The sequence below is a fragment of the Ananas comosus genome, linkage group 8, assembly GCF_001540865.1.
Source record: "Ananas comosus cultivar F153 linkage group 8, ASM154086v1, whole genome shotgun sequence".
Lineage (NCBI taxonomy): Eukaryota > Viridiplantae > Streptophyta > Magnoliopsida > Poales > Bromeliaceae > Ananas > Ananas comosus.
In genome coordinates this window covers 10,390,347-10,412,448 of record NC_033628.1, presented here as the reverse complement: position 1 = coordinate 10,412,448, position 22,102 = coordinate 10,390,347, and the positions used below count along the sequence as shown (strand labels likewise).

General features: G+C 37.7%; 4 protein-coding genes across 5 annotated transcripts; all 4 read left to right on the top strand.

The window, feature by feature from the left end:
* LOC109714623 (probable receptor-like protein kinase At5g59700) lies at positions 315–3,132 on the top strand. Its single transcript, XM_020239319.1, is given in 4 exon segments — positions 315–764; positions 832–840; positions 843–2,349; positions 2,351–3,132. Coding segments are annotated over 4 exon segments (2,430 nt in total). The 5' UTR covers positions 315–376; the 3' UTR covers positions 2,877–3,132.
* Positions 4,277–6,102, top strand: LOC109713652 (probable receptor-like protein kinase At5g24010). The gene is given in 2 exon segments (XM_020237816.1): positions 4,277–4,643; positions 4,646–6,102. Coding segments are annotated over 2 exon segments (1,422 nt in total). The 5' UTR covers positions 4,277–4,417; the 3' UTR covers positions 5,842–6,102.
* LOC109713660 (probable RNA-binding protein 18) lies at positions 11,925–14,473 on the top strand. Of its 2 annotated transcripts, XM_020237829.1 has the most exons (6): positions 11,925–12,130; positions 12,232–12,297; positions 13,107–13,167; positions 13,584–13,684; positions 13,780–13,906; positions 13,980–14,473. In XM_020237829.1, exons 3-6 carry the CDS (start codon positions 13,165–13,167, stop codon positions 14,271–14,273), a joined length of 525 nt encoding a protein of 174 aa, XP_020093418.1. In that variant the 5' UTR covers positions 11,925–12,130; positions 12,232–12,297; positions 13,107–13,164; the 3' UTR covers positions 14,274–14,473. The 2 variants fall into 2 exon arrangements, with proteins under 2 accessions (XP_020093418.1, XP_020093417.1); XM_020237828.1 differs by lacking the exon at positions 12,232–12,297 and having other exon boundaries at positions 11,926–12,130.
* LOC109713658 lies at positions 19,564–20,791 on the top strand. Its single transcript, XM_020237826.1, has 2 exons — positions 19,564–20,332; positions 20,501–20,791. Exons 1-2 carry the CDS (start codon positions 19,706–19,708, stop codon positions 20,522–20,524), a joined length of 651 nt encoding a protein of 216 aa, XP_020093415.1. The 5' UTR covers positions 19,564–19,705; the 3' UTR covers positions 20,525–20,791.

Genomic DNA, 22,102 nt, shown 5'->3' with positions numbered 1-22,102 from the left:
AGAAATGCATTGTAATATTTGCACCTTGTCATCAATAACAAAATAATTATATTTTTTTTTTCAAATAAAAATATAATAAATTTTTTTTTTACAATCATAATAAAATATATATCTCTAAAAAAAATATTTGATTAATTTGTTACGCAATGTCATCGATATATTCTTTACATTTTAAAATTTTTTTATTTTATATTAATCATTGTTAGTACAGTCACAAGTCAATCAATCATACATTACGGTCCACTCACCACCCCACATGGCCACAGCCACTCACTGCTCTCTTCTTTATCCCTCCCCACTCACACTCTTCCTCCCCCTACCTCCGTTATTATATACCCCTCTGATATCTCTCTCTCGCTCTCTCTCATCCTCTCTAATGGAGTCACTTGTGCTCTTCGTAGGGCTCTTAGTATTCTCTCTCCTCCCCTTCTCCTCCTCAATCACCCCAAATTCCTCCTTCCTCTTCCTCTCCTGCGGCGCCTCCTCCTCCACCACTCTCTCCCACGACGCCCCTCCTCGTTCCTTCGTCCCCGACTCCACCTACCTCTCCTCCTCCCACCACACCCTCTCCCTCTCCAACCCTTCTTCTTCCTCCTCCTCCTTTACCTGCTCCTACCTTCCCTCTTACTCCACCGCTCGCGTTCACCTCCCTTGCTACCTTACAACCCTCCCTAACTCTCTTCCATCCCGCGCTCCTTTACGTCCTCCGCCTCCACTTCCTCCCCTTCCCTCCCCTCCCACAACCTTCCCTCGCCCTCTTCGACGTCTCCGCCCTCGACCGCTTCGCCCTCCTCTCCTCCTTCTCCCCCCCTCAACCTCACATCTGCCGAGTTCTTCTCCCGCCGCGCCCCTCCTCCTCCTCTCCTTCTCCCCTCCCGCCTCCTCCCTCGCCTTCGTCTCCGCCGTCGAGCTCTTCCCCGCTCCCCCCGAGCTCCTCTCCGACCCCCTCCCCACCCCGGTCGGCGCCGCGCCGCTCCTCCGTCCACTCTCGAGCCAGGCCCTGCGAACCCTCTACCGGGTCAACGTCGGCGGCCCCGAGGTCACCTCCGCCAACGACACCCTGTGGCGGACGTGGGTCCCCGACGAACCCTTCCTCTTCGACCCCGACCTCTCCCTAGTCAACTCCACCCCCGCTGGTAACGTCGTCTACGACGCCGCGCTGGGGCGCACCCGGGAGATCGCCCCGCCGAGCGTCTACGACACGGCCCGCACCGTGGCCGTGTCGCCGCTGCTGCTGATTTCGAACCCCGACTTCAACGCCAACTTAACGTGGACCTTCCCCGTCGATCCCGGGTACAGCTACCTCGTCCGGGCCCACTTCTGCGACCTCATCTCGCCGACGCTGAGCACGTCGGCTAACTCCGGCCTCAAATTCAACGTGTACGTCATGGGGCTCTCGGCGTATCCGAATCTCAACCCCAGCGACTTCACCAATCAACTCGCCGAGGCCTTCTACGTCGACTTCGTAGTCGACGCCGACGGGGAGAGCATCAACGTCAGCGTCGGCATGTCGCCGCTGAGCTCAATTCGCAATGCTTTCCTCAACGGGTTAGAGATTTTCAAGGTGAACAACTCGGGCGGGCGAAACAACGGACATAGATTCCGTACGACGGTTATCCTTGCCTCCGTTCTCACCGTCGTCGCCGTCGCCATAATTCTCGGCGCGGCCATTTTTGTCTGCCGAAGGTACCGGCTCACGTCCGCGGCGAAAAGCGAGACGACGCCGATCTCGTCGTGGTCGCCGTACACGCCGGGACGCGTGAATTCCGTGAGCCTATCGAGCAAGTCGACGGCCGGGAGGCTCAACCTGGGGCTTCTCATATCCTTCGCCGAGATCAAATCGGCGACGGGCGGGTTCGACGAGAGGAACGTGATCGGCGTGGGCGGGTTCGGGAAGGTGTACAAGGGGGTGCTGAACGACGGCACGCGCGTGGCGGTGAAGCGGGGGATGCCCGGATCCAGACAAGGATTCCCGGAATTCCAGACCGAGGTTGTGGTCCTGTCCAGCATCCGGCACCGGCATCTGGTCGCGCTCATCGGATACTGCGACGAGCAATCCGAGATGATCTTAGTGTACGAGTACATGGAGAAAGGGCCGCTGAGGAATCACCTATACGGCGGCGTTGGCGGGGCGAATTCGGCGTGCCTGTCGTGGAAGCAGAGGCTGGAGATATGCATCGGCGCGGCGCGGGGCTTGCACTACCTCCACACGGGGTACTCGGACAACATCATCCACCGCGACGTCAAGTCCACGAACATCCTCCTCGACGAGGACTACGTGGCGAAGGTGGCCGACTTCGGGCTCTCGCGCCTCGGGCCGGCCTACGGGGAGACGCACGTGAGCACGGTGCTTCGGGTACCTCGACCCGGAGTACTTCAAGACCCAGAAGCTCACCGACAAGTCCGACGTGTACTCGTTCGGGGTGGTGCTCTTCGAGGTGCTGTGCGCGCGGCCGGTGATCGACCCGAACCTCGCGCTGGAGCAGATCAACCTGGCGGAGTGGGCGCTGCACTGGCAAAGGAAGGGGCAGATCGAGAAGATCGTCGACCCGCGGCTGGAGGGGAAGATCAATCCGAATTCGCTGCGCAAGTTCGGGGAGACCGCGGGGAAGTGCTTGGCGGAGTACGGCGTGGATCGACCGACGATGGCCGACGTCTTGTGGAATTTGGAGTACACGCTGCAGCTGCAGGAGACGGAATTGCGGAGGGAGCCGTTCGAGGATAGCAGGAGCGCAGTGTCGGATATTCCGGTGGGGGCCGCGATGGGGCGGATGCCGTCGACGAGCATGACCATGAGCTACGGCGCTGCCGGCGAGTATGACACCAGCAGGAGTACTGTGGTTTTCTCGCAGCTCATGACCGATCAGGGGAGGTGATCATATATATATAAATATAGATAGACGAACATCTTGATCTCAAAAGACTCTTTGTTTTGTTTAGTTTCAAACTTAACTAATATTAGATTATGTAGTGTCATGAGAAAAAAACCATGTAATGTGGTGTGACTACGAGATATCGGTCTATCGGGTTTTTTTCTTGGTTGGGTTATTAATTAGCAAGTTGTAAGAGAAAGCAATCTGAAAATTCAATAAAAAGAGGCATAAAAAAAAAAAAAAACAAAAAGTTCTATCAGAGAGTGTTCCCTGTTTATCTTTAAAGAGTTGCTGCTGTTTCAAAATAAAAATATAAAGTATTAATTTTTAATAGTTTAAAGTTTTAAAAAATATCAACTGTTATTTTTGTGCAAAACGCAAGATTTCTCAAATTATCTAGTTGAGAGTGTAGAATCTATTGTTATGTACGTATTAGATATTTAGATCTTGTATCTCGAGACAATTTGATGACAATTTGATAAGATAGTTTTGATATTTATAATTTGTTAAAATAACATATTTTACCAACAAAATAATTTATTTTATTCCAAACGGTATACTTCAAAAAATTATGATATATAATGATAATTTATTCCGTCTAAGAAACTTTCGTATGCGAGGAGAAGGCAGGAGCTCTATTTTTCACTTATTAGAAAATTTTGATATATATAAGTTAGTAGAATAGTATATCTTACCCACTATACGGTTTATCTTATTTCGAAAAATGATTTTGAATTAAAATTTAACACAAAGTTTGAGACTCTCTGCAATATTAGCTAAAAGGCTTGGGTATGTCCTTTAATTATTTGAGTTCTTACATAAATATTATAAGGTGAGATTCTACTAGACACAGCTTCTTTATCTTAGACATCATTCGTCAGAAATATTCCATACACTACACTGAATTCACATAGAAAATCTATAACCCAGCGTGCAGGGGTACCTAATTTATCATCATTGGACTATGATCAATCGTTTTTTTTTCAGAGAAAGATAACATATTATTCGTTTCGTTTATTTTTTTAGAAATAAACATAGCTGGAAATATAAATCAATTATGATTCGAAATTGAGACTTCAGATTCTAGCAATCAAGTCTTTTGCCATTTGCAGTAGGGACGGTCAGGTGGCTGATTTGGTTCAATAACTAGAATTGTTTATGTGAAAATTTGAAAATAAATATCTGGACAATTGCTGAGTGTGTAAATTATTTAATCTTGATTTTCTATGAACTGAGTTAACTATATACTATAATAATACTACGATTTAATCCTGCTTTGATTCCGGTTGAACCTGAGCAGATTTTTTTCATAATTAATTTATAAATCTCAGGAAGGTTCTAGGCCGACTTGAAAATGGGCTGGGGAAGGTCTAGTAAATTGAGGACCCGCGACACGGCTCTCCTCCGCGTTGATTCCTCCTTTTCCAAATTCCAAACCCTCTCGTGACGCGTTCCAGCTGTGTTCTCGTCTCTCCTCCACCCATTTCTATCTTCTTCTTCCTCCTGATCGCGGCGACCTCTCCCCACCTCCTCGCCCCTCTCCCATGGCGAACCCACGAAACCCTAATCGTCTCCCCTTCGTCGTCGTCGTCGTCGTCCTCCTCCTCCTCCTCCTCCTCACGCTCTGTGGCCTCTCCTCCGCTCTCTTCTCCCCACCGGATAACCACCTCGTCGCGTGCGGCGCCACCTCCGCCGCCACCATCGGCGGCGACCCCCGCCGCTTCCTCCCCGACTCCGACCCCCTCGCCGGGGCTTCGAGGTCTCCGCCTCCGCGCCCCCGGGCGGCGCGTCTCTCCATCGCACCGCTAGGGTTTTCCCGAGCCCTTCCTCCTACGAGTTCGAGATCAAGGAGAAGGGCTCCCACCTCCTCCGTCTCCACTTCTACCCCTTCGTCGCCCGAGGCTACGACCTCTCCTCCGCTTCGTTCCACGTCTCCGCATCGGGATTCACCCTTCTCGCCAATTTCACCACCGCAGATCCGGTGTTGAAGGAATTCGTCCTGTGGATCGACTCCGACAAGCTCGTTCTCTCCTTCGTCCCCGCCCAAGCTTCCTCCTTTGCCTTCGTGAATGCCATCGAGGTCGTATCGGCTCCCAAAGATCTCATCGGCGACGTCGCAATTGTACCCAACCAATTGGAGAAATTTAATGGTGTTTCGAGGCAGGCGCTCGAAACCCTCTATCGTATCAACGTCGGAGGCCCAAAGGTAACTCCTTTCAACGACACTCTTTGGAGAACTTGGGTTCCGGATAATGAACTCTTCGTCGAATCGGACTCTACATCAAAAACCTTATCTTTCAGTGGGAGGATTGCTTATCAGAAGTATGGGGCAAGCCGCGAAGTAGCGCCGGATAATGTCTACTCCACTGCGAGAGTAGTCGAAGGCTCGGATTCGAATCACAACATGGCATGGGTTTTCCCTGTGAGTTCAGGTTACAAGTACCTTATCCGCCTGCATTTCTGCGACATTGCTAGTTTAGCTCTCAATCAGCTCTATTTTAACATCTATGTTAATGGGAATTCGGGGTACGGGGATTTCGATCTCTCTGATGCTGCTGGCCATGTGTTGGCTTCGCCTTATTACATAGACTTCGTTGCTGATGCTGATAATTCGGGCAAAGTAATTGTGACCATTGGCCCTTCAAAGCTGAGCAGCCCTTCTTGGATCCATGGATTGCTTAATGGGGTGGAAGTTATGAAGATGAATAATTCAATTGGCAGCCTTGATGGTGATGCCTCAGTTGTTTTGGTTACCGAGAATCCGGTGAAAAGAGGCTTTGGAGAGTTTGTTCGTTCGATCCTATGCGGGTTTGCTTTCATGAGCTTGCTGGGGATTGTGTTTATGTTGGTAATGAGGTTGCGAGCTGAGTCAGGACACACTGTGCTTTGGTCGCCTTTGCCTACAGATGTTTCAGGTGGTAAATGGGGTCAGGGGTTTCCAGTGGCATCTGGTAAGTTGGAGCTTTGAAGGCTCTGAGAATAGATTTTGTGTAATATAGTATTATGACTTGGATGAAGAATATAAACCTGTCGTATGAATCTGAAAGCATATTCCCACAGTAAGAGTTGTATCATTGGTGTTTATCATAGAAAGTAATTTTGCTAGTTGTTTTAGCATAGTTTGTTCGGATGTTTTGTCTGAAAATGTCTGTCGATGCTTGCTTGTTTTAGCTTAGCTAAGAGAGTGTGTTCTTTCATTTGATACATCTTCTAGAATAATGTTGCTGCTTGTACTTTGTTTGCATCTGTTTTTTTTTTCATTGTAGACTAAGATCCGCATCATATTCAAGTGTAGTTTTAGGTTTGGATGTTACTTGTGGATTTAAGCTCTTGCTTCACCCCTTCAGAATCAGCTTACTGCAGGGAAAATCACCCTTTTTTATTGTGAGTGTTTATGTCTTCATCATTTAGATCATGTTTGGATGCATGAACATCTTATTCGATAATTTTTTTGATTTTCTCAAGAAGCATTTAGTATTTGGTCGATGAGGAGTGTAATTGAATGTCAAGTATGAATACTATATTCGACCTTCAGGTCATTTTTTTGGAATAAGATAAATTGTCTGGTAGGTGAAATATATTATTCTACTAAACCATAGATGCTAAGGCTATCCAAGGAGCAAATTACAAACCACTAATTTTCAATCATACAAGAAAATCTTTACACGGAATAAGTTGTTTTTGGATAACTTATTTATACACTCAAACAGGGCCTTAACGTGAATTTGCAGAGACGAAACACAGTTTGGTATGAATGGATACGAAAGAGACCTATGTTTTGGCATCGTAATTAACAAAACTACACTACAAAACTGATCATTGCTGGAGAAGGCATATTCATTCAGTACATAGACCATGAGAGAATAGCCTTACACCGTTGTCTTTATGAATGCATGTGTTTGATGCTTTGGACAATGCTATTACCACTATGGATTAATCCTGTATGCTGCGTAAATGCTGCTAGTTTCTTGCGCTATGCTGTGCAAAAGATAAGTTCAATAACCTTAGTATTTTAACTATGCCTTCACTTGGAACTTCCAACTGCTGTGATTCCAATTCTGCATGTTGACATTTCTTGCGCATTTTAGCAGACTACTTAGAACATGTACTAGATGCTATTGAGATGATAACACTGTTTACTAGTTTGAACTTCTGTTAGTCTCCATAAACTGGAAATATATGTGGTTTTCCTGTTACTGTTATCTAAAGAGTTCATTTCAGTGATCCTCACATCTGGCTGAATGACTTGCCTTATTCTATCCCTTGTATAGCCTAGCTTCTTTTTAAATTAGTGCATTAGATGATTGGAATCGACACTGCGTAAAATCATGTGGCTCGATTTTCGTTTTGTATATGATTCTTCAACTATGTCGACTATACTGACAATGTGGGTGAATGATATGCCTTATTGGTATCTTAGAAGGCTCGGTTTAATGGTTTTATGCCGCTTTACATAGTCTTGTTCTCAGATTGCTAATGTAGGATGGTGATGCTTTTCCTTTATTATTATTATTATTATTATTTTTTTTTTTTGAAGTGTTCTAATTTTAAATGTGTCGCCTGTTCTGGTTACTTCCACCTAGGACTTGTTTGTTTGGGTAAAAATGGAGAGGGTTTAAGTTGTTTTTGGCCGTAAATAATTACTTTTACTGTTTTGTTTCGCTGTAATAAAAAACTTGAGTTAGCTGAAACAACGTACGGGCCAAAGTTAATTCTGGTGAAGAGAAATGAAAAAAAAAAAAAAATAATATAATGAATAATGTTAGTTATATTTAAATATATTTATCTATGACATTAATTATTTTCTATTTAGTTTGCATATTTAAAATATGATAAAAAATTTGATTAGTTATGTTTTAATATTTGTTCATTTAGTTTGTACATTTAATATATGATGAAAATTGATTAGTTAAGTATTTATAGATATTTTTTTATTTTATAATTTTTTTTTGTTGTATTTATAATTTATTTATTAAAAAAATAATTTACTTATTTTAGATTAAAAATTTAATTATATATAAATATAATTATATTATTTTTATTTATTATATTATAATATATTACTTATTAAGTTACTTATTATTTATATATAAATTATAGTTTTATATCATTCACTATCTGCCAAAAAGCCAGCAAAACTAAAAAATTTTTATTTCTATAGCTATGAAATAAACTGTAGAAGAGAGAGGTAGTTTTCACCAAACTTTATTTAAATTAAAAGTTTACTTTAATCTAAAGTTCAGTTTCGATGAAACAAACATATCTCATGATTTGAAAAAATCTGGTCAATTCTGGCGTGCGCGCTTTTACACACCAAGACAGAGTGGTGTAGGTGCATTACCTCTGCTTCACGGTAGTGCATTGGATTTGTACATTGAATCAGGGGCTTTTTAGAATGGAAAAGGAGTGGATGAGGAATTTGTATGTTTGGTAAACTCAACTTCGTCCTTTACCATACAAAAGTTGGGTCAATCTCCTGCAAGCGATCTCAGTGTCGAAACAAATGCTGATAGATATGATTCTGATTTCTTTTAAAATCATGAGTTTAACTTCTGAAATCCAAAACACAAACAAGCCCCAAACTTGGGTGAGCATGATTTTTGGTCTTCAAATTTGAATTTTGATATTCAAGACCTGAATCTTTATAAAAGGGTTTAATTTAGTTCCAAAATTATCAGCAATAAAATTTTTAGTTCTTATATTAGATTAAAAATTATTGCTTATATATCTTGTTCATCTATTTATTCGTACAGTATAAATTTAACGTTTCGTCATTTATCTCATATTTTTATTTAAAAGATATTATCTTTATGTTAAAAAATATAACTCAACTGGTGGTATAATTGAAACTAGTTTAGAGATCTACGTGATTCGGCGGATAGGCATTATTATAATTTATTATTTTAGAAGGCTTATTCACATAAAGATATGATCGCAATTGGAATATCTTTAAAAGAAATGATTTGTGAATTAACAATATCATAAATTTTTCATCAATAAATTGGAACAAAAAATTTGGAAACAAAAAATAAAAATAATTATAAGTGTTGTTACAAATTAAGCGTTAGAAAAAGATACCTTGATTCTGTTTAGAAGATCATACTCAGTTACTTATTCCCGGCATACAATAATAAGTAATTATTAAATTTACTTTAATCTCCTGCAAACATTAAATAAAGAAGCCCGCCTTAAATTAAATTCGTCATAAAACTCAAATAAATTTTAAATTTACATGCGATAAGGATGAAATAGTATAACTAATAAAAAAAAGACGTTACCTTCTCAACAAACGCCGATGAACCGCTGAGCCGAGTTATGACAATAGCAACATTAGTAGGAGCACCCTAAGAAGTTTTGAAGCTTTATAAGATTCTATTTATATGTAAGGGCAATTGTAATATGTAATTTTTCCAATGATGTCTGATATTTGTCCAATGGTTCTTGGGAACACCGTCTACAAGCTCGGCCGAAGCGGCATGGTGATGGTCGTTTGTATAAATGAAATGCGGTTAGATAAATTTACGTATACCAACATAGAGGGGAAGCGATCTTTAACAACCACAAGAATGGTGACTACCGATGTTTCTCACCGATAACAACGACACAAAGCTGCAGTAGAAAATACCAGTTAAAGAGAATCCCTTTCCAAACAACGGCTTCTTTTTTTTTTTTGGGGTGTCAAAAACTTCTTTTCACTCATCACCCCATCCCCTTTATTTTCATAATCAACATATGCGTATCTCAAAATATAGCATGTCAACACAAAATTTATCAGAACACTAACATTATACGCTGCGACTCGTGTCTCCTATGCGCTTATCTCTATTAACAACAAAACACTTAACATAATATACCACTACTCGTTAATTTAATTAATAAAATCTAATACGAATGTAAAACTCTTACTTTTATCATTCACGAATCGAAGCCAAATCATCATAGATAATAATCTAGCAAAAAAAAGGTCAAAAAATAAAACTGAACATAAAAAGCAAATAGTAGTTCAAGAAAACCCACTAGGGGAGGGATCAAACCTTGCCGAGGAGGAACTACTATATACCCATTTGGAACTTGCCCATAGTGCACCGGCGATTGCTCAGGCGCAACTGCATGCATCCCCATCGAGCGCACCGCTTCAATACCGACACCACTTGGTTTGGGGCCATCCGAGAGGCTCGATGCTAGGGTTTGGGGCCATCAGATAGCTAGGGTTCGGATTGTGAGGTACTGGGGCATGGGCGGTGCTTTTCTGGGCTTTCGATCTTGATCGCAGCCCTTGTCACGTTCCAGGTCTCGATTTCGATCGCACCAACAACCGCACCGAGGACAGTAGGGTAAGAGAAGGTTGAGAGAGCTTGTAAAGAATTTTTCGTAAAAGAGAAGTGGGATTTCAAGTTGATTTTAAGGAGTTTAGAAGTGGAGCACATAAATCTAATAGACGGAATAAAATTTTCTTCTATCGGAGAGATGGAAGGGAAAACAATCTTTAGGAGGGAGCACAGAAACCGAATAAATAGAGTAAAGTTCTTTTCTACTAGAGAGACAGAAGGAAAAACGATCTTTAAAAGAGAGTAGGTTTAAAAAAAGGAGATAAATAATAATAGGGGTGTCAACGAGCCGAATACGAGCAAGCTGGGGCTTGCTCATGTTCAACACAAAATGGCTCCTTAAAGTATCGAGTCGAAAAATTTAGCTTGTATTTGACTCGTTAATAAATAAACCGAACACGAGCTGGCCAACAAACAATAAGTTAAATAGATTAGATTGGATAAATATAAAAAATAAATTTATAAAATCTTACCTATTAGACTTTGATCGAATGGTTGAAACTTTACATATAAATGAGTCTTTTTATAATTGAGTTCAAATTTATATATTTTGTTTACTAAAAATCAAATTTTATATATATATATTACGTATATAATTATTTATTTATATATATAAATATATATAAATATAAATTAAATAAATTATATAAATATAAAATATATGTATTCGAGCTGTTATCGAGTCGAACACGAGCGATCTGATCCCAGCACGTGTTCGGCTCGTTTATTAAACGAACTGAAAAATTCAGCTCGTGTTCAGCTCGTTTACTAAATGAGCGATTCGATCTCGAGCTCATTTCGACCCGAATACGAGCGGGCTCGTGAACAACGAGCTGGATTGCCATCCCTAAGTAATAAAGAAGATGGCCCCACAACCAATGATTAAGGTAAACTTGCCACATGAACAAAATTAGGGGGATTGATATAAGTTTATAGATTAATATATAAGTTTATAGATTATAGATATGCGATGAGAAAAGTAAGCAATAAATGCACCATACATAGATGTACAAATACACTGGATTAAGATAATAATTTATTCTCTATTAATAAATATAAATAATTATAAATGAAATAAATAAAATTCTTCTGGAAATTTAGTAACCATTAATATTGAACTTAATAATTAGAAGACCGAAATAAAACTTGAGCTCTTTATTGTAGAACATCTAAGCCACTCCCGCATAAAGCACAAATTTCAAGGCGATGTGAATGGCAGCTTAGGAACAAAAAGAGCTACTTACATTACATATACACACATTAAAACGGGTGGAAATTATACATTCTTTTCATTCTTGCATAAGGAAGTCTATTGTGTTAAACTTGTACTATATCAGTAATAACAAATCAATCACATCTCTCGTTTAAAAAGAAAAATACAACAAAAATAATTTTTTTATAATTATGATGTGGCGGATTAATTAAAAAGAATCCATTTGATTAGATGAGAATCCTACGTCACCATGAATCTTCATTTCGTCTATTGTAGAGTTTTTTTTTTTTTTTTTTTTTAAAACCAATCACATCGATTTAATTAGTTAAAAAAAAAACTTCATATCTAGAACTAGTGAGATATCTGATTTATGAAGGAGGTGTGGTTCACGTGGGCCAGCATAATTTGGGCTCTAGATTCAGTAATAAGAGCAAAATTTCTAGCCCAACCTTTTCGACTACAAATACCCGTCCCACAATGACAGGGCAAAATTTGGGCCAGATTTGGGCCTTCCCAAACATTTTCACGAACGTCCCACGTGCCGCTCACGTGCTCTCCGCCGACTCCTCAACGTCGCGAGCTCGGGCGTTTCATTCTCTTTCTCCTCTCTCTACACCCGATACCAAAACCCTAATCCCCTAACTTCGTTTCTGTGAGCTTGTTCAAACTTTTTTTCTTTTTTTGTTTTTTGGTTTCATCATCGAGTAGTAGATTCTGTAAGTATCTCTTTTGCAATTGGTATTATGATTTGCCCCCTCTTTTTATTCTTTTATATTTTTTGTAATTTTTGATTTGATTTTTTTATAACGAAATTTAGGGTTGTCTAAAGGGCAAATCACGAAGGTCGAGCGCGATTTTAATGGATATAAATTTGTTAGCTGAGGTTAACTTAAGAAACTTCATCTAAACTTATATCCCTTTTTTTTTTTTTTTTTCTTTTTTTGTTGATACAAATTAATGGACCTGCGAGAATTTTTCTGCTTTGAAATGGAACATCTTAAGAAGATGAATTTGTTTAATTACCTAGATAAACATCGATGAAGAATACGTTAATTTGAAACTGTAAGATCCTTAATTATGGCTTATAAGATGAGATAATAGTATCCTCTAATGGTTTTTAATTTTGCTCTCTCTTCATATACTGTTGAGTTGGTTTTTCAGCTATCTAATTTGACCCCTTTCCATGCAACTANACGAAGGTCGAGCGCGATTTTAATGGATATAAATTTGTTAGCTGAGGTTAACTTAAGAAACTTCATCTAAACTTATATCCCTTTTTTTTTTTTTTTTTGTTTTTCTGTTAGAAGATTCCATCTGAACACACACACATATCTGATGTTTTAATGTGCTATTTGACATTCCTACGTTCTTCACGTTCCATTTCTAAATCTGTTTCTGCCATGCAGCCTTAATTGAAATTGATTAGATGTTGATCACTTAGCATGAATGTTTAATTAAGTCAGATTTTGATCACAGTTGCGAGGTAGTTGATGTGGCATATGAAATAAGTTTCTCTTCTTTATGCTCTGCTGAATCTGTGCCAAATAATCTTAGCAGTTTGATGATGAGGGTGTGAATGTTGTATTTCTTACAATCCTCTAACAGCTGTTTTGAATGTTGGCTGTTCATTTACTGGTCGATTTATTGTCGAACTGATTGTCATTCCTTTTTTTTTTTTGTGGTGTTTGGCAGTGACTAATTGCCTCTGACCTCGGCTGCTTGCTTTTCAGTCCAAGGTTGCTTCCATTGAATGGTAAGTCTTGTGTGCGTAACCGAACAAGAAATTTCTTTACCTGCACACGCGCACACGCACATGCACGCATTCTTCACGTACACACGGGCACAAATTACATCGTTCAAGCAAGAACAAACTCGTCCAAGGAAAGAGTATGGTTACAGTATCTATTGCAGATATTATTAACATCGGATCTGTAAGTAGTGGGAAAGGAACTCACTTAGCTCAAAATACCTTGTTGGTTTTGGTTGAAGGACTCCGTGCCCTTCTCATTCTCCTTGTGAAGAGTAAGGACTGATTATGGCTGCTTGTATAGGTGCTATTTCGATGAATGTTTTTTCATAGAGCGGCAAATGAAAATCCGGTTGTTTACATAATCTAATAGTGACTTAATTTTATCATTAATTATATCTTACGTGCCACTCCTGCATCAGGCTCAGAGAGGCATTACTTCACTTCGGGATCAGAAAGGGGTGGCTGATGACAACTCTGAATGCAGAGTATACGTAGGCAATCTCGACCACAGAATCACAGAGTAAGAGCTTTTCATCATGAGCATTTTGTTTATTCCTTTTACCTGAGCTTATTTTGCTTACCTTAATCTTTTGTTATCTTCAACCAACTTTCCAGGGCAAACATACTCAAGATGTTTTCCCCCTTTGGGAAGATCGTGTCCGAGGACTTCTTGTGGCACACTCGTGGTGCTAAACGCGGAGAGCCTCGCGGCTATGCCTTCGTTCAATATAGTTCTAAGGAGGTAAATACTAGAGTTTGATCCTCTTATCTTTCACAAAGTGATCTCATTTTTGCCATTTGAAGTGAGCATGCAGGAAGCTCAACTGGCGAAGGCAAAGATGAATGGGAGACTGGCGTGTGGGCGCCCATTGGTTGTTCGACTTGCTAGTGAGAAGCAGTATGCAGAAAGTTCTACTCCTCTACAAGCAGCTTCTGATGCCAAAAACCTGAACATTTCTGGCAGCAAAGTGGGGCAAATCAGCCGCAGCGCCAAGATTGCTGCTATAAAAAACAAGCTGAAATCTCTGGAAGAAGAAGGGTACAACACGAAAAGGCCAAGACTACAAAAAGATAATATTACAGACGATCATAAGGATCTTTCTTGCTGAACGATGACAAGAGATCAGTTAATATTGAGCTTGTATAAGTCTTCGGCATTTGAAAAGAATTTGAGCTTTACATTTCGAAAGAAGTGATGTATTTTTTAACCTTTGTTACCCTCTCATTATGTGCAACATGTAATTGCTGCGACATGCTGTCCTTCTGTGGGAAGAGCAATTAATTTCATTGATCTTTTCTAGTTCTTCTTTGTATTGGTGTTGATTACTAGTGGCTATGTTTGGTTCTCAGTAAGCCTTTTTTATTTTTCTGCCCTTTTCTTTTGTGTTTTCTTCCTTCGAACAAATACGGGGTAATCTTGTCATAAACCAAAATCGTATGTTTGGTATCTTTTTGTCTAGGTTGTTCTGCACTTTCTGCATTTACAAAGATTACTGATATGTGCCAATTTATAATATTTCGAAAACAAAATTTCAAATTTGCCGAAGCTTTGATTTAGTATCGGTGCACCCTGATATTGAGCTTTTTCATTTGCATATATTCCTCTTGATTACTGCTTTCATATTAGAAATCCTTAATTGCTGAGTTAGTGGCATCTTAATGTGTTATGCATCTAGTCAATGTATTATACCTTTCATTGAAGTAAAGCTGAAAATTTAATGTAGTCTCTCTACCTGGGAAAGTGAGGGAATTTCAATTATTCATCTTCCTCATTTGTTACTTGGAGTTAAATGCATTTGAGAAGAGATCAACATATGAAGGTGACACACTAATACAAACACAAGCAAATTGCCCCTTGAGTGTTGCTCCAAACTTGCACTCTGTTGACACCACCTACTGTTTGACTAATCCAGTGCAAACAAAATGTATCGTGTAAGCAAAGATGTTGTGTTGATATGTGGAGGCAACATTGAAAACTCCGAAAATTTGACAAAAATTGGTTGTGTTAGGGAAGAATGTGATTTCTATTGTGGTGTGAGACATGTGAATCTAATTATTGTCCAAATTCTGGCACAGCAACACATTTCCTTAGTTAGACAAGCATAATGGTTTTTGCTTTCGTTTTGGGAATAACTTCGACAAATTTTCAAAGAAAATTCTCTCGTCCTCCCAAAAAATTACCTAAATTGAAACACCCAAGGAACAGCTAATGAGTTTTTGTGGCAACAAAAAGTTTAGAACTTTTGCTGTGGCAGAAAGAGAGTTACTGGCGCAAAAAACAAACTCTCGATGGAAGATTTTTCACGATATTTGGAGGGGGGAAAAAATAGCTATTACTATTAGACCCTAATTAGAACCTTGTAAAAAAGTTATGTATTTGTTAAAAATAAGGTATTTTGATAAATACTATATATATATAGAGTGAGGCTACTATGCTATCGGTAGCACGGAGCCTTCCGTGCTTCCAGCTCGTTTTCGATGTTGCGACTTTCGAATCGTCGATCGGCTCCGTTAAACTTGATCTAGAGTATTGTGGATACTTAGATAAATAAATTTTATTTATTTTAGATATCATTTGCCTAGTGATCGAACGGGGCTCAAAATTTTAACAAATTTCAAAAGCGCGCTAGTGAGCGTTTGTAAGTTTAACGGTTGTAGAATAGATTCAAATCACGTGAAATTTGATAGAAAATTCTTTATACTATATAAAACAAGTTCAATATCTTTGATTTAAAATTTTAATGTCATATTATTACATTTTGTAAGATTTTTATTTTCAGCCGTATATTTTGAGGCTCTTCTTCGTACTAGCAAATGATATCGTAAAATCATAAATATTATTTTTTAGATACTTCAAATTACTCTAGATCAAGTGAACGGAGCCCGATCGACGATTTGAAAGTCGCAACATCGAAAAGACGACGCTGGAAGGCACCGAAGGCTCCGTGCTTTCGATAGCATGTAGCCTCACTCATATATTATATATATATATATATATATATATATATTATATAGCGTATAGGAATTCCGACAATGACAGACGGAATCCAAAATGAATTTAAATATATTCCCTATGAATGGTTTGATTATTTGTTAAAATATTCAAATAAAAATTAACGGTTCTGATCAATTATTAAATATAAAATAATATTCCCTACGAATGATTATAGATTAATTTGTTAAATATGTCAAAATAAAATGAACGGTTATGACCAATCTATTAAATTTCTACTACATTATAATATATTCCCTATAAATGGTTATGATCAATTTGTTAAAAAAATATCTCAAAGAAGGACAGTTATAATCAATTATTAAAAGATAGTATTCACATCCATCTATAAATTCAATTCTATTATAATCAATTGTTAAAAATATCTTAAATTAAAACAAATGGGTTATGATCAATTTGTTAAAAATAGCATTTCTATTAATATATTTTACATTAAAATTAAATTTGAGTTTAATTATGAATTAAATTTTTTTTTTATTCAAATTTGAATTAATAATTAATTTTTATTATCGTGGGATCAAATAAATTTTAAATTTTAATTAATGTAATTAAATTTTGATGCTTTTAGTTTAAAATACATATTTAAATTTGATTCATCAAAATCAAAAGTATGTAAAAATATTCGATGTATATAAATAAAAGAACACGTAGGATATTATAAATTTTTTCTAATATAATATAACACATTAAGTCTTATAAATTAATTCTTTATCTGAACATTCCTCACATCGGACTCTATATAATGCCTTAACAAATTTATTATTTGATTTTGAAATAAATCTTAATAATTCGTTACGTGCATTTACCACGTCTACATTACTAGTACCTTTACCTATCACTGCTATATATCCGCCATATACCCTCTAATATCATATATATATATACTACCATTAACTAATTAATAGTTATCGTTAGCTGCAATTACTATTCAGTAGTATTTGGACTCTTTTGCTAAATTTTTTAGCGTCCTACTTTACCCTTTTATATCAATTTTACCTTTTAGATTATACTATTTAGCCAACCACCCACTCAATCCTTTAGATTATCCTTTTAGGAGGATAAAGGCTTTCGTCCTCCTAAATCATTTTAGATAATAGAAATTTTGAATCGATGATCGAAAATGTTAAAATTGATATAGAGTATTTAAGGTGTCTAGAACCTAAATTCATGAATTTTAAAAATTATTTACGTAGTGATCAAAGGATTTTTGCTTGTTTAACAATGTAGAACAATCCAAACAGTTTAAATTTTTGATAGAAAATTTTTTATACTATTTAGATAATGTTTAATAATTCCGATTATGAATCGGAAAAGTCTAATATCTATTTTCACAAGATTATTTATTTGTGATCGTTCATTTTTCGACTTTTTAATGAACGTGATAACGAATTTTAAAATCCACCAATACAAGGTTTTTTTTTTTTTTTTTCTTATGGGGCTGGATGTTCGAACGCTTAACTAATAGCCGACAAATGGGGTTTCGAATCTCCGACCTTACCTTAGGGATCAGCATTCGAGGTATCTGCAGCTAGCATTCCCCACTTCGCTGGCAAATGGCAGAAGCAGAAACTATTCAACGAGCCACATGATTTTTAAATTGACCTCAAAGCACTAATAAATGGGTTTGCTCATAATTTATATAATTAATACACAACTCCATCTCATGTGAAAGGAACACTGAGACCCACTGTTACAAACATTGGTCCGCAAAAAAATAAATCTATCGAAGGGTCTATCTCACCCACCTAATTGATTAGTCCCTTATTAATATTTATTTATAGCTTAAGCAAAACACGGTTTTTAATAAAACTAAAATAGCTTTTCCACGAAGTGTTGATCTGTTTTGTACCGTGTGTGATTTTTAGTATATATATTTCTGGGTTTCCTTTGTTGCCCTGATTTTCGTTGACAAATGGGGCCAAATTTGTTGCGAGATATTATGGGAGGAATATTTGAGGAGCTTCTAATATTTGTGTCGTGACATTGATATTGTCAATTTTTAGTGTTGTGAAACATCACACGAGAAAAAATTATGAGTGAGAAAGTCAGTTATTATAACAGCAACGTAATATGTTTATCAAAAACATGAGAAAGAAAAGAAAAACCACTTGAGATATTAATATGTGACAACTTCTAAGCTTTTTAGCACCATTCATTTAATTGAAGCAGTTGATAGATGTTAAAAATTTAATTGTAAAAAATAAAAAAAATTTAAGCCTAACCATCGTCTAAAATGATACAACCACCTCTCACTAGTCTTAGCCGACCCTCACTTCTCAGAGAGATCATCCATTCTAAAATTACTCTAGTTTTAATACGTTTAATTTTCTTAATTTTTTGAACGTAACTACTGTCTAATATATTATAACTGGGTTAAGAGTTTTAGTTATATTATATCTTATATATAGAAATATTTGGGGTCTCACGGTTAGACCTAGTAATGAATAATCACTAATAGAATTATTAGTCTAAATAAAATTGGTAAGTTTGCTGAGTAGAAAAATTAGTATTTAAAAGTAAAAAATAAGACAAGTTGAAAAAAAAAACCCCTTTAATCATAGAGTTAGTAGAATTATAATCCCATTTGGGGCACAGGCCGGGCACAAACTCTTTGACAAAAAATATAAAGTCAACAATCCAAAAAATAAAAAATAAAAAATGTAGAATTACAAATCTTAATCTAAGGATTGTAATTCTACCCACTAGATGTTTTTTTTTTTTTTTTCCTTTTGAGTTTTACTAATAATAATAAAAATAGATAAGTGATAAGATTAGTAAGGAAATATAGATGCTTTATAGAGTTGTAGAATTAAAATCAGAAAGTGATTGTATGGCTAGTATTGCTTCATAATAGCCGTCCACTTCTTCCTTTTGTATCAAAAATACTAAAATAGAGTTTTGGTTTCCAAAATCAAAATTAATATATAAGGTAAAATCGTAGAAAAATTATCTGAACTACGTACCATTTTAATTTGGCTAGCCAATCTTTTAAGAATTTTAATTTTATTATCCACCTTTTAATTTATTTGATTTAAACTAGTCAGCAGTATTTTAATTTCAAAATATGAATATATTATTTGTCTTTACCATTAAAATAAATAATTAGCTTGAAATTTGAATTTAAAGTAAAATTAAAATTCTACGAGAGTTTAGATAGCCTCCAATTTCATGTATTTATTATATTTTTATTATAAATTACAATAGTATAAAATTAAGTGAGAAGTTAAACCAAATATATAAAAAAAAAAAGAAAAAAAAAGCAAGGAGAGGGGCATCATCATGGGCACATTGATCCAACCCCAACATGTCCACAGGACAAGGATGTTAACCTCTTTGTTGCCATGCACCACACACCCTCCTATTTCTTTGCCACCCCCACCCCCTCCATTCCCCATTCCCATTCCCATTCACATTCCCATTCCCATTCCCATTCCCCTCCAACACACACACACACACACACACACACACACACACACACACACAATTCATTCATTCATTCATTCATTCTACTACACAGCTCCCCCATTCATGGACACCACCTCCTCCTCCCCACACCTCTCCTTCAGCGAGAGCTTCTCCTACACCTGGCTCAGCGACAGCGCCCACGGCGACGACAACGTAGTCGTCGGCGGCGGTGGCGGCGGCGGCGGCGGCGGCGGCGGCGGCAGCAGCTCCTTCATCGAGATGGACCCCGACTTCTTCTCCATGCGGTGGTCCGCCGATTCCAAGCACTTCGATCTCAACCTCACTCCTTCTCGCAGAGTCGACGCCTCGGTGCTCAGCCGGTCGCAGTCGGCGTGCTCGACGAAGCCGCTGATGACGATCTCGTCGCAGCGCTCCTCGCCGCTCTTCCTCTCCGCCCAGAGCACGCCGACCTCCGCCGGCTCGGCGAAGAGAAGCAGTACCAACCGCGCCTTCTTCTTCCGGAGGTGCGCCAAGTCTCCGAAGAAGATCCTGTGGAAGTACCTCTGCTTCCTCCTGCCGCTGTGCAGGAAGGCCAAGGATCAGTTGCATGCGCTTGCTCCGAAGCCGGCGCGGGGCGAGTGCTCGTCGACGGCGAAGAAGGCCTCATCGACCTTCTCCAGCATCGAGTGGTGTCGAGGGAACGCCGATAGCGCCGTCTACGACGCCATCCTCTACTGCAAGAGATCAATCGTGAGTACAAATAATTCACGCGTACAGCACCTACACGTACTATGTATAGACTATTTAGTTCATAGTTCAGATAAATTTTGTATATTTTTTAAAAAATTTTAATTTCTTGATCATTTTACTGGTTATATGGATTTTTTTTCTTATATATTTTTGTTATATTTTGAGCAGGGGCAGGATATCATGGAGAAATAGAGGAATCTTTGAAGGCACCAGCTGCTGTTATATGTTTCCTCCATTATAATTGTTAGGTTCTTAATGTAAATTTATTTACACAAGGCAAGCTATGTAGATATTGAGTTATTAAGAGATATTAATTGTGAAATTTCAGTGTACGTGGAAGCAATTTTTTTTTTTAAATTTTGGCTTCTAATATGTCATGGTTATATGCTTGTAAAAGTGGACAAATTAAGAATCTCTGGGCAAAAGCGTGTTATACTTATTGAGGCCATTTTGACTTAATATATTTTGGTTGATACACGACCGGTTAACTATATATTAATTAAGAGGACCATGATCGTACTGAGTTTTTGGCACCATATATAGTGACGTATTATTTATGGTATATCTATATTTAATTTAATGTACTTCATCTAATCATCATACCAAACTCGAAGAAAACAAATACGAGTCTAATGTATGCATATAAAAATCATTAATTAGGTTAGGAAAAAAAAAAATTGAAGCAATTGTTTATGTAATCAATGAGGCATGCAACCAAACCAGGAGTCCATACACTGAAGCAGCTTTTATATATGTTTCTCCTTTTAGAGAGAGAGAGGGAGAGAGAGTGTGTGTTAATTTTTCTAATATTTTATGGCTTATTATACTTTTAGCAACTTTACCTGGTTGTGAATCTTTGAATCCAACTTCGTAAATTATAAAAATTAAGTCCAACAATCTAATTTAATCCATTAAACACGGATATGCCAATGATGAACATTACTAGGCCAATCACTTCTGACATGTCAAACAATGTTTAGCTACCTAAATTATGTTGGGAGACTGAATTGCAAAAATAAAAAAAGTTTGAGTGAAAAAAATTACAGCAAATTAAAATTTAAACACGAAAATGGTATGCGCCTCACAATTTAAGGACCACAAGTGTAATTTAACAGATCTTTATAGATTGATTTGTATATTTATTACTACTAGTCTTGTTTATTAATTTCTTCTCTTAATGTTAAAATTATTAAAAATACTATTATTTTGACTCTACCAACCAAATATTACAGAGGCTGTGATTTTCTTGCGATCCCATATATGCATATTCGGACGGCTTAGATCTCTTGCATCAGACATTATAATTTTTTCTATGTAGAAAAATTCTTCGCACAGAGTTATATGAATATATAATTAGAGGAACACAAAATCGTTATCCTTCGCTTCGATTTTGGCCAATGAGAAATGAATGGGAATCCACAAATTTAAACATGTATAAGAGACAGGAGATCTATCACGTGGCATTAAGCTTTGCGTATTTTTCTGGGCCTCCACAGCCCCACAGACTCTTTATAAATTTATTATAATTTCTCAATCAAACTATCTGAATTATTGCAATCCAGTTTCATATCTAATTTAATCGGCCAAATATTGACAAGTTAATTTAGAAGTAATATAATATCTTAATTATAATTGCATTATCTACGATAATATTAATTTTCACATTACTTTTATATCAATAGTGACAAATCGGATTGTGAAATTTGATTATAATAATTCAAAAAGTATGAACTAGAAATTATAATAAGTTAAAATTTGAAGACTAAAATA